The sequence below is a fragment of the Bactrocera oleae genome, chromosome 6 (assembly GCF_042242935.1).
Source record: "Bactrocera oleae isolate idBacOlea1 chromosome 6, idBacOlea1, whole genome shotgun sequence".
In the NCBI taxonomy this organism is placed as follows: Eukaryota; Metazoa; Arthropoda; class Insecta; order Diptera; family Tephritidae; genus Bactrocera; species Bactrocera oleae.
In genome coordinates, this window is record NC_091540.1 from 56,124,987 (window position 1) to 56,138,751 (window position 13,765).

General features: G+C 34.6%; 1 protein-coding gene across 23 annotated transcripts in view; it reads left to right on the forward strand.

Annotated features, from left to right (window-relative positions):
- The window catches only part of LOC106616614 (cilia- and flagella-associated protein 410), a 28,903-nt gene that overhangs the window by 13,377 nt on the left and 1,761 nt on the right, over positions 1 to 13,765 (forward strand). For 6 of the 23 annotated variants that reach the window (XM_036361111.2, XM_036361136.2, XM_036361147.2 and 3 more), the window contains exons 4-10: positions 8,496 to 8,669; positions 8,738 to 9,104; positions 10,632 to 10,724; positions 11,053 to 11,130; positions 12,882 to 12,974; positions 13,191 to 13,420; positions 13,494 to 13,587. In XM_036361111.2, the coding sequence (XP_036217004.1) occupies positions 8,496 to 8,669; positions 8,738 to 9,104; positions 10,632 to 10,724; positions 11,053 to 11,130; positions 12,882 to 12,974; positions 13,191 to 13,420; positions 13,494 to 13,587 (1,129 nt within the window). Of the gene's footprint in view, positions 1 to 7,106; positions 7,180 to 7,535; positions 7,613 to 8,495; positions 8,670 to 8,737; positions 9,105 to 10,631; positions 10,725 to 11,052; positions 11,131 to 12,881; positions 12,975 to 13,190; positions 13,421 to 13,493; positions 13,588 to 13,765 lie in introns of those variants that run through there. The other 17 variants (XM_036361227.2, XM_070110964.1, XM_070110961.1 and 14 more) reach the window with 17 other exon arrangements.

Below are 13,765 nucleotides of genomic sequence, written 5' to 3' on the forward strand. Positions count from 1 at the left end.
CCAAGGCTGTCATAGATATGGAAAATATCTATAAGTACGCTTGGTCTCTGTTGTAGGTGCAGCTAAACCATAATTTTGGTGCAATTTATTAAAAATTTATTCAACTAATTACTGCACATATATAGCGACTATAATAAAAGTTTAAATATTTAAAAAATTTCCATTCCAAAACTGCGTTGATCGCTCATTATTGTTATATGCTGAATTTGTCAAATCACCAAATAAAGGCACACAAACATTAACGCATTTAAAAATAGATATAAGTACACTCCTTGTGTATATATGTATGTATGTATTTGTGCTGCTTTATAGCAACTTAAAGATCACACTTCCATAAAATCGATGGCCACCACATGACATACATCTGTATCGGTAAGTGGAGCACACATGTTACTGCGCTCAAGCACACACTGAAGAATGCCTGAGATTAATTTCTTTTGTGCTGATTTCCTGTCTCGCATTACCATAAAAGGGCCATGGTAGTTGTTGGCATTGAATTGGAGGAGGCAACAGTGCTAAAAAAGTCGAAAAAATCAATTTGATTGTCAAGGCCGCTTAGGCGCTGCACGAGTAGCCCTCAAAGTTAATACTTAGTGGCAATGTACATGCTAAATATATATACTTTTGTATATGTACATATATATGTATATGAGTGTAACACGGACAGATCGCGTAGATATGCTAATAATATGACAGAGCAATTTAATGAAAAAATAAAATTTAAATCTATAAGCAAAACACTCTCGGCCAGATAAATAACCACAACGCCGCAATAGGAAAAAATTTTAGAAAATATTTGAAAATTCAAATTCCTACTTACTTACCATAGCATAATAAAATCTTTATTACCGTTTTCAAAATAGGTTCCTGCGCCAAACATGTAAGCCAACGCTTAATCCAATTTTCCATACACTTTTATAAGCCTCGGCTGGGATGGCCTTCAGTACCTTCAGCAATGACTTTTAATAACTTCAATGGACTCATGGCGCGTTCCTGAAACGAATTTTTTAGTTTCGTAAAAAGTAACAGGGAGCCAAATCTGCCGTATACGGTGGCTTAGCGATGGCTCTTGTTTCGTTTTTGACCAAAAAGTTAGTCACAATTATACTACAAGATGATGGCGCATTATCGTGGCGGAAGATCCATGCATTTTCTGTTTACAGTGCAGGTCGTTTGCAACGCCTCAAAACGGCCAAGTAGTATTCCTTATTGACCGTTTGATCTTATAAAACGAATTAATGGTGAACCACACCACGACGATGTCTAGCACCTTGATTTTTGACGGAGTTTGACTTGGTTTTTTCGGTTGTGGCTCATTTTTGCAGCGCCATTCGCTGGATTGTTGGACAGTTGTGACGTCATATTCATAAACCCATGTCTCGTCACCCCCAATGATGCGTTTGATAAATGTAGAGTTCTCAGCTATGTTGTCAAACATCTCGTTTGAAACATTTTCAACGATTTCCGTGATTCTATTGGAAACACAAAATTTGAGGCAAACTTGTTTTCATTATATTTTTTAAAGTAATAATCGCAAGACAAATTTTTCGCGTCGTTAATAAACAGCTCGCAACCGCACACTAATTGTTCGGTTGAACCAATCTAGGAAATATTTTTATCGATTCGGTTTGCGCGGGCGGAGTAAATAGATCTGTCCGAGCCAAGCTTGAATATATAAATCGGTCAATGCTTCTTTGACCCTAACCTCAAAGTAAGACATATTTTGAAAGTTCTAGAATATATGCCTTTATATTGCAATTGTGAAAATGCGAAAATTGGCTATAAAGAAGAAGGATCAAATTTCGGTCAGTTCTGAATTTTTGAAAACAATATTTGATTATAATCGTTAATAACGTTTTCTGGATATGTACGAAACACCTGATCGTTATTTATCACTTGAGTGCCATCTGGAGGCACTCTCTGAATATAAAAACTCAACTCCTCTCCGCTCCATTAACAAAGCCCTCAAAACAGCTTTTACAATAATTGTTACAACAGAACTGTGTCGTTAGAAGAAATGAAAATGTGTGGACATAAGATAAGAAAGAAGCTCGCTCTTAAAGCATCAGTACGGACCTCGTGGTATAGAGAATTTATGAAATCAAATGCCCGAAAATAAATTTTTGTCTGAAACTACGAGAACCGAGCTTTTATGTACTTCTCATGTACAAACAGAGGTCCTATTTTTGGTAGTGCGTTATATGTAGGTTTATATAAAGCCATGCGACAAGACACGACTTATGAGCTCTAATGTGTTTGAATTTCTTTAAGTTTTACTGCAGTTTTTATTATATATCTGGCTATTTAATGGACTCGCATTACTACCATTGAGATTTTGGAAAATAATAGTTAGCTAAGAACCTGATTGATCTTTCTCCTTCAGTTTTTGTAAACATAGGCAACATCCTTGTGAAAACCTCGAGCTCGTTATAAGCAGAATAAACAAAGTATAAATATAGGGTGTGTCTTTAAACGCATCGGCTGTAAATTGAATTGGAAAAAAATATGAATTGGTATCTTTCGTTGTGATGTTTATACACAGAACACCCAAATAGAAACGTCGGAGAGGTATACAAATGAGTCGATTGTGTCATGTCCGTCTGTATATACGCGAATTAGTCCCTCGGATCTCGATATATTGATTTGAAATTTTGTACATGTCCTTTTCTCACCAAGAAGCTGCTCATTTGTTGGAATCGCCGAAACTTGTTTATTTGACAAGCCGTCTTTACGAAATTTAACATAGATTATTTAATAAGGCATCGCTACAATCTCCGAAGAAATCGTTTAGAGCGGACAACTATTGCATATAGTGGCCATACAAACTGACCGATCTAACTCAAGTCCTTGTATGAAAAACTTTTTTATTTGATAAGGTATCTTCACGAAGTTTTACACTTACTACAATACAATAGCATATAGCTGCCATATTAACAGACCGATTAAACTCAAGATAACGATCTTTTTATATCCTTTTATGCTATAAAAAATACAGTGCCTGCAAAGGGTATTATAACTTCGGTGCAGCCGAAGTTAATGTTTTTTCTTGTTTTTCTTTTGTTTTACTAATTGTACTATAGTCTGTTCCGTGCCAATACAACTTTTAACTGGCCATTACTGTATACATGTACACAATATTTTTTATTATTTACTTACAATATTATTTGTAAATTTGGTGACAATCGACAATAACTGCGATGCCAGGCCCATGCCACAGCTCATTGCCTTCTCAGCGCTCATAAAATTTATGCATCGACTTAAATCATTTAGTTTTCTGCGCCCAGAATGTGGTTTAGCAGGCCCACGCACGCCAATATGTATAAATATATACATAACTACCTAATGCTAATTGCTACGCACACAGAGACACATATGAAACGATTTTTTTACGAATATTCTTGCATAATTAGTTACGGCAAAAGGCAATTGATCGAACTCGAAGTGTGCTCAGAATTGAGTAAAGAAAACGCGAATAATGGCTTAGCTTGACAAATATTTACGTAATGTTAGTTATATAGAATAAAAGTATGTGTGTGTATGTATAGCTGTGTAAATAATAAGTAGTTTTATTGAAAACGCTGCTGAGCGCGCTCGAGCAATGTGCAAATAACTAAATAAACGTAGCTAAAACGTTTTTGACGCATTCGTAATTGAAGATTGTTGAAGAGTTGTGGCGTTTTCGCTAGAAAATATCACTCACATTTTTATTTGTATGTGCTTGTGTGTAGGCGAACGAAACAAGTTTTCTAAGCTATTGGTGGCGACCAGATGTCATTAGACTTCGAAGTTTAGAGTCTGAGCATTCGATTGCTGTTTGTAAGTCCTAAACTAGTCAGCACTAATGGTTTGTGGTTTGCTGATAGATTTTAAAGATTGTTTTGCAAAAATAAAAATATATTTCATATTCATAAATTCATTGCGGTGAAAACTTTTGAAAGTATCAGATTTTCTCCAATGTTTTTGTTTTGCTTATTTTACAAAATTCGAAACTGGTTTGTGAACACATCAGTTATTATTAGTACAAATTTCGTTCGGGCGTACAAGCAGTGCAATATTTTATATTTTATTTGCTGTTATTTAAATTAATTTCCGCAACACTTTTGGATCACAAGCCAATATTATGAAATCTGTTAAGCTTGAAGCTTCTCAAGGCATACCCTTTAAAGATTCCAAAACGTTCTATATGCTCAGATTATTGTGTTCAATATAATAAAATAATATTGTATTGCAAAAAAATACTGAGTACAGGAGAATGAGATTCACGAAACTGGTGATTAAACGAAGAATATAAACGATCTATAAGTAGACTTCTCATCAAAGCTCTCTTTGTGGAATACTAAACCTTCTTTGCGCCACCGAAAAGTTCATTATAAGAATGAATGGACCTGGAGGACTGAGCATCTCAGTAATATAGAATTGCGCTTATTATAATTTAAAAAATTCCTTATTAATGCATACAACTCTTTATATTAGGTTCACTAAATGGGCTTCAATTCATATAATCCCCGAGTTCCTTGCTTTTGAATGTATTCGGCTGCTTTTAAACGTTTATAAATGACAGCTTGAGTGACTTCCAAAGATTCTGGGATTTCTTCGTATGTTTGGCAACAATCTTTATCGGGTAACACTTTCAGTTCCTCAGCTTCAAACATTTTTGGGCTCTCAGTAGAACATGTTCACCATAAATTTGCATCAAAATACGATGAGTTTCGGCTGAGGATTTCTTCATATCACTCTTCCAAATATAAAGATACGTATTGTGCTCTAATAATTAGATACTAGAGGTATTTTTTATCGAGTTTAGTGGAGCTTGATCCATGGTAAACTTAAATGAGGAAAAAAAAAATATTGTAATTTCTTAAACTTTAACAGAAACCTTTCACGACTCTCTTAAATGTCCATTAGTTAAAACTATAGTTGAGTTAATCGTCACTTCGACCACAATTGCTGCCCTATTTTTACCCAAAAGCACAGCAAGGTCCATTTAAGAAGATTAGATTTGAGACACACATATGTATGTATACATGTACGCATTTTCACTCGTGCCTCATACATGCAATACATAACAATAAACAGTTAAGCAGTTCAGTAAATGAATGATTGGAATGATCCGATCTCGCTTGCTGACCGATTCCCTCGATTGCCGGTTAACGCTCTATGCGAACGTCAGTCATGCCAGTGATGACTAATGCTTTTTTTCCACTGATTAATGATTATTTAATAGGCTTATAAACGTATTCGATTCCCTATTGGAATACTGAATGAAAAAGAGTTGAGGCGATCGCTGCTAAAATAGAATGGAATTTAAAATCGAAGAACTTTCATTGTGCTATTTACGGCTAATTAAGCATTTTAGACACACATGTGGTGCATATATAAAACTTAGATTGCATTTAGCTCATGCACATTTTTCTTGCTCTATTTATAGTGGGGAAGCATTGCAAACAAATCTTCGAGTTTCGCAGACTTCGCCGGCATGTCTATTGCACTAATAGCTGATTCTTTTTACTTAATTTTGTTGCTGTAACTCATTACCGAGATGAACATATTTAGCCACGTAGAAAGTGCTGCGTCTTGTTTGACCATAAGTTTTATATTAATCTATGGTATATCGTTCTTGTGAAAATATGAGGCATTTTCCAAATATTTTAGACTAACTAAAAGAAGCTGCTCATTTGTTAAAAACGCCGACATCAATTTCTTATATTCTTGTATGGAAAACTTTTTTGTTTGAGAAGACATGGAGTTTGGCCTAAGACAGTGCTATAATATCCGAAAAAATTGTTTAGGTCGGACCGCTAAATTATCGGTCCAGTCGAAGTTAGACTTTTTTCTTGTTTTGATAATTAATTCACATTATATTTCAAGGCTTCAGCCTAGTATGCTACCATCGTTCTTCGTAGTTTTTCGGTGAGAGTTTTATTGTTCTTCTTCGACGCCCCAGTAAAGAAGTAGGGCTCGGACATTATGAGGTTTTTATCTAAAATTAAATTAATTTCCTAACGACATCTTCATGTAAGCTTCGTTATATATTCTGTCAACAACGTTAATTATACCGGCAGGGAATTGTAAAAAATATTATTTATCTTCCGCAATGCATTATTCAAGCTTTTGGGCAAGCTTTTCTAAACATATAAACATACATATATTTTCAGTAAAGAGTAAGCGTATTTCATAGATCATCGTCAGCAATATCGAACATTAATTAGTATTGCTTAGTTTCGAATTTCTTTGACAAAAATAATATCTCGACTGCAATAATCTTTCTGTGGATTTTTAGTTCAAATCACCGTGAGAAAATCGGAAATTTAGACTATTTTTCTGATATTCAAAAAATTTGATACAAAATTATAAGCACAAGGAGATGTTCGGAAGATTAATACTCCTAAGTGAAATCTAGAAATTATATACATAAGAATTTAGAGTGTCACTCATCATGTTGAGTTCACATTGTGGTTTTGAAAGCTCTTCTATCGAGTTGAGTTTTTGATACGAACTTTGTGGGAATAATATTGAGATACCTAGATATAGTTATAAACTAGAAGATATTTCAACTAGAAGACGTATTGGTTGATTTGTGTAGGTCACTGAAAGCACTTCTTTGTTGGTAAAAAAATTAACTATCTTACTACTTAGAGACATATGTTTATGGTTAGCTATTATTCCTATTATTCAAGGTTACTTCAATTCCAACAAAAAATATATAATTTGATGAACGCAGCTGCAAAAAGAAAACACAGTTTTATGCATACATATATATATATTTGTGTGTATAAACATAAAATAAATAATGATGACTCGTAAAATATGTATGTATGTACACGATATTATTTAGACGCCGTAGCAGGTGGGCACATTAGCCTCGCATTTTGTTTATAATTACTTATGTACATACATATACATATACATATCTTGTTGGCTCTAACGGTATACCACAATGGCTCGTAAGCACTAAAGACGCTTCGTTACTCGAATCAAACGGAGAGAAGCTGCTTTGTTATGTGCCAGCTTACAGGTTAAAGCTCATTTGCTCTTTTCTATTTGCTTTCTTTTACTACTTCGTTGTTCAATTTAGTCGTTTTTTCTGTCTAAGCCTGAGGTCAGCTTAAATTGGGCAAAAATTAGCTGATAATGTGAACTGGAACCGGCGTGAGTGATGATATCAGCATTACAATTGCGGTTAGCTGATGCCACAACAAAAATCACTAAATAAACAAATTAATAAGAAGTGAAGCGATTGTAAGAGTACTTGAAGAATTTCTCTACAACTTTTAGTCATAAGCTGACCACTAAGCGTGGCTTTTGATTAAAAGAAGAAAAGAAAATTCCAGGAAACAAAAGAACAAAGAAATTATAACTGTACATGGAATGACTTTTTCTTTGTTTTCTTTGTAAAAAACTGTTCTCAGACTTGTTAAATTAACTGAACTCTTAAAGCGGCTTGATAAGCTACTAATTGCCGACAAGGAACATATGTAGAAGTGCATAGCATTTTCCAATGTTGCCGCATTTTTCCAATGTTTATCGTGTAAAAAGAGTTGAAAAATGTAATGAAAATAAAACTTATTATCCGAGAATCCATTGGAACGGGTCCGTCTCTTTGGGTTAAAAAGTGTGTATTAATGTACCAAGGGGAGGATCTTTGAGCTTATCTGGTATTAGGTAGTGTGAAATGCTTTCAATTAAGGTTATCTATCAGTCAAAAGCTTGCTATAGTGAATCCAAACTCTATTATTCTGGTCTTCCCTATATTCTTATCCCTACTGATCTCATCAATATTTTTAGAAAGTGTTAAATTCTTATAAAGTGAAATTACTCTAAAGACTTTGAGATCATAATTTCCATCAATGAGAATAAATCTGACGAACGTCCGGTCACTTGAATGGCTTTTTCCAAATGGAAAGTTCGTGATAGGCAATGTGGCAGTTTTTAGTTTATTTATAAATTTATCAATATTATTCGAAACTGTCCGATAATATTTTTGGTAAATACTCTGCTCTGCTATACATTTTTTTTACAAGTTATACGTTCACAGAAGTCAAGAGGTATAACGCCTTTAGAGGAGACTCCCCATCAAATGGTGGATGGTGATTACGTTGAACCCATGAAATAATTTTTTTTTTTTTTTGCTTATCAATAACTTCAACATTTCTTTCATCTGTAAGAAAGATACTTTCATGGCCGTTGACCGTGTACCACTGTAGACGCCATTACATCTGTTGAGCCTAATTTGCTTCAAGCGCGTTGTCAGAAGATGACAAAGATTGACCGACGATAGGTTTTCATGAGGAGATCATCTCGAACAGAATTTATGCCAAGACTGTATTTAGATGAATTTTATGTCTATGTATATTTATTGTATACAAAGAGCTCGTAACATAGTAAAAGTCGGCTAAACTATAATTTTATACCGTTTCTAATATGTATAGCATCTAACACATATATGTATATAGTAGTACTGTTCTGATGGCTATGTTCTAACTCTCTTTCTTTAGTGTCAACAAAATAACCACATTGCAACCATTTGAAGACTGCCTAAAACTTCAGGAATTATATTTGCGTAAAAACAATATACAGGATATTAATGAAATCGCATATTTGCAAAACTTACCGGTGCTCAAGTACTTATGGTTGGAGGAGAATCCTTGCTGTGATCGAGTTGGACCCAGGTAAGTTTGGAAAGTAACTTTCTTAATACAAATAGTATAAAAAAACATATTTCTCCCTCTCCATACAGTTATCGCCAAACAGTGCTACGCGCTTTGCCGAATCTCAAGAAGTTGGATAATGTGGAGGTGACGCAAGAGGAGCTCGATGAGGCGTTGCGCGCTGGTGGTAGCGGCAGTGGCAGTGGGGGTACACGCGAGGAAGAAGACGTCTATGAGGATAGCTATGCGCAACAACAACCACCGTCACGTTATGAACAACCATCGCCTCCACAGCAACAACAACAACAACAACAAGCGCAACAAAATCACTACCCGCCACAAAGACAACAACAGCAACAGCAGCAGCAACAACAACAGGCGTCACAATATCCACATCATCCGTCACCGCAACAGTATCAACAACAACAACGACGTAGTTCCAGTCCAATGAAAGAGGTAATTTTATGCTGGTACAAGCTACGGTTGATGCCCCCTAAAGAGGCAATAATACTTGTAGCACCACTACATATAGTCAAACATTACACCAATTCATATCGACACTTGTTGCATTCTTCTCAGTCATATTAGTCTACTTATGTACTTGTACTTAAATAGTAGATGTTACAAATTAGAGTAGTTTGGTAACACTGGAAATCACTTTAAAATTTTTAAATTTTTGCGAACTAAAAAATCGAGAATTTATAAAAATCGTAATTAATTAATTTTTTAGTGAAATAATATGTAAACATACTAATATATAAGAAATGCAGTGGTGATCAAATAAATAGAAGCATTTATAATATTAATTAAGACACGAAAAAATGGCATTCCTTGCTAGATTTGGATACACCTTCCAATGAGAGACATGCAGGTTTATATATTCAAGCTTGGGGCTCTACAAATATAGTGATTGAAAACATTATAACAATTTTCTAATGGTCCGTGGAAGTTAGTTTAATAACATTTTGATTTTCCCAACAAATTAGATGTTTCGGTATTATTGTATTCATCGATGAAACTTATGTAAGTCTTCACGTCTGATAAACATAGCATTTTCCTACACTTTGTTCCCTATCACTTAGAAGAATTTTTCCTATGGTATAAAATTGTGATTTTACTAGAATAGATCAATTAAGAATCAGAAGAGTTTTCGCAGTCTTTAACGCTACTATTTACCACAAACTAAACTCCTGTTGGTTTCCAAAAATATTTATATAAAATTACGAATGTTCCCATCAGATTATCGATCTTTTAGGACAGTACCAGCACCCACTAAAACAGTCATTAAATTTTTTATAAATAACTTTAACTCACACATTGACCGACATATTTAATCATCTAATATGGTTTATCAAGCAAGCTATGTAATTAAGTAACTTTTATTATTAGTAACATTAGCGTTAACTCTTGGACGATATTTTAGAATTGTTCTGTAAATGTGTGATTCTGAAAATATTTATATCATTTAGATCATTATATACCAATCGTACCAACATCATATGAGATTTAGTTAGAAAACGACATAGGATAATATCAATAAATTTTTGTAAAGAATAGTTGTTCCTATTATTTAATATATATAAGGAATTAGGGGAAGTAGAACTGTTACTATTTTTTTTACTACAAATCCATAGAAATTTTCATAGAAACAATATTAATAGATTACAAAAAAAAATTCCGTTCAAAATTTCTAGTTCTAATTACATGATCATGACCGTATGTGTAGCTAAATATATTTTCAAATACTTGTTAAAATATTTTTATAGTAAATAACATTTTTTACTGCAGTATTTTTTACTTAACTTTTACTAAATAGTCCAGAAAAACTGCATTTAATCCCACTAATAATTAATCAAAATTCTTATTTATGCTAACAAAATGGACCGCTTAATTCCAAAAACTGAAATATTTATTTCGAAACCGAACTAAAATACGAAAAATTAATTGAATAACTGATAATATGTATGTTAACGTGTTCAAAAGCCCTCGACACAAAATAGTCCGGCAAATACTGAGGAAAGCGCCAGCGAGCCAAGCAAAAGCAACGAGGTCTCAAAACCGGCCTCACCCGCACAGGTATTTCGCAAACTAACGGCAATAATTCAATGTAGCTGCTCCGTTTATAGAATTTAGCGCTTAAAAATTTTATTAAAGTATTTTATGGCATTTCGTAGTTTTTCTTTTAGTTCAATAATCCGTAGTAATTTTTGAGCTAATTTTTTATTTTTTTTTAAATATATAGACTTAAAGCTGTTGGTTTTGTTAAGCAATTTCATCAATTCAATAATTTCATCTACAAAAATTTCATTAACAACACAAACTTTATATAATAACAAACTAATTATTTTTCATTTTGCAATTTATATCCTTTTTATCTACTGACACCAATACCACCAACGCACAGGAGCCAGTTGCGCATACACCCTCACCGAAATATAATTCATACACGAACGTGAATCGGTTGTCTTATCATCAATATGATGTAAGAATTTTACGATTGTGGAAAATTACTATATTATTTAAGTTTACAAAATAACAGAGATCTATTGACTATGAGTACTAAGAGTTCTGTTAATATATTAAGGAGTTACATGAGTTTCGTCAAGCAAAAAACGGCCTATTTTCAATTATATTGAAACCCATGTCACTCCTTAGAAGATTCCAAACTCTGAGACTACTGGTGATCCATCAACCGAGTTGACTCTCAGGCCATTTTGAGTTTGAAAAGTTTTGGAAACGTTTTTTAGTGATTTTTGACTTTTAGTTCGATAACTAGAATTGATTTCTTGGAGGAAAGGAGGAGGTTAGAATAAATAATTAAACTCAAATATCTGGTTGTTATATTTATAACCTGAGCGGGGTGTATTAAGTTTCTCACATATCAGATCACTATACTTGGTTATAGCTGTCATACAAACTGATAGTTCAAAATTAAGCCCTTGTATGGGAAACTACAAAGCTACAATCTTCGAACATGTTATTCACTGTGAATCGGATCACTGTGAGTAGAAAAAACTAGCAAAATGTTTTCCGTTGGATGCAAACCGTTTGCGTTTTATGTGTTCAGGTTTAGTTATACATATAGTGGCTATAAGAAATGCCCCTGTGAAGGGTATTATAATACGGTGCAGCCGCAGTCAACGTTTTTTCTTGTTTTGATATCGCTTTTCCTACTATTTTTGAAGTGAGTTTGGAAGTTATCCGATAAATGGAGCTAAGTTCATACTTTAAATCGAACTGCCGATGAGCTTTAGCAGAAGTTTGTTTAGGGTTGCTTCTGCCACCGAAGAAAGTCGTCTAGGTCGACCATATCGAAATATCTTAAGCTAAACAGATATAGCAATGAAATAGAGCCTTGGTTAGGATTTTAAACGTGGTTTCATAACGCTCAGTAGAAGTACTTCTAGAAAACTTTTAGTGGTAAGACTGTAGGGATACTAAAAAAACTTCATACAGTGATTTCACAGTATTTTGGGTTTCGCATCCACTAATCACTAGTTGGCACTAATAACATATTATATATCCCACCAACTCTGTTTCGGCGCCAACCACTGTAAACATTTGTATGAAGAACTGCAGACTCGTTAAGCTGACTAAACGAGTCACGCGAATTTTGGGTTTGCACAGACACAATATCAACAACGCCCCGTCTACCCAAAAATATTATATTTCAAATGCTTATATAACTGTACACAAGCATTTCCATATAAATCTGAAATGACAAAAAGCGGCGAACTCAGTGACATTACCTTATGTAAATTCGGTGTACGAGTATATGGCATCATAACAAGGTTGGGCTGGGTGCGTTCAAGGAAATGGTGAAATTTGTGCCGAATTAACACATTTCCATGGTCGCCGAAAAGTGGGTTGGGCGAAGACAAATTATGTTTGTATGTGCGCTTAGCGAAGAGGAAATGAACTCATAACTCCGCATTAAGAGTTGTAGAAGCGATGCGGTCATTGTGCTCGTAGTCAAAGGATCCCAGTTTATGTATATTTGTTGGCACATTTCGTTTTATGTATATATGTAAATTGTAATGTATATATGTAATATGTAATGTAAGTTAACTCCAACTTCAACTAACCGTAACTTGTTTGTTATGTAAATTTTGCACTAAAACCACCGTTACATAATCGTTACACAAACTAAAACACACATATGTTCCCTCACACGTCTAATCACCTGGCCTTACGAAAACTAATCTAACACATTGACTTGAATTTTGGTAACAGCAGCGCTCCCCAGGCTCGGACCAGGATAGTCCGCATGTAGGGTATCGGGAACGTGCGCCCATACCGCCTAGCATATCCACACAATCGATGAAGGTAAGTGTAAGTAACTTGAGGTTAAGGAAATATCTCACTGAAATTCGTTGCTCTTTTAAGCTTTAAATCATTAATTTTACTGGTCAGCAATTGTTGTTCGTATTTATTCATTAACCTTTTTTATTTTCATTGTTTGTTATTGTTGTTGGTTTGTATCCCTATATTATCTCTTGCTCAAATGCGTTGCTATTTGATTCCGCCTTCTTTACTTGGCAGGAATACTATCAGTCTGACCGTCCGTCCTATCCTGCCCATTATCGTCACAGCCAAACCGATCTGACCGAGTGGGAGGAGCATCAGCAGCACAATCAATTTGGTAGCACAGCTGCGCTGCAACATGTGGGTGGTCCACGTCGCGGTGACGTCAGCGACCGTTATGCGTATCGAAATGGCAGCGCGCGCGAAAATGGCGGCGATTGGGAGGAAGCGGAACGGCCGCGACCCAGGTAATGCGTTGAGTCATGGCATTTTGTTTTTGTTGTTTGTTGTGTTTATTGTTATAAATTGTTTTCGTAATAGGCGGCCCGATGGACGCTACAGTGACTCTGCCAGCACCGTCTCAACAGCTGTACTTAATCATTATTCGGGCTATCATAGACGTCCCATAAATCGGGTAAGTGTGGAAGTAATGAACACAAATGCTTACTTTTATATTATGTTTATAAGTATGTTAAAACAAAGCACCCTTTTATGTTTATTGAAAATATTATTTTTCTTAAAATAATAATATCTTAAATTAGTATTGTATCGTAAATATTTGCAGAAAGACACAGACTTTTCGGATACTTTGA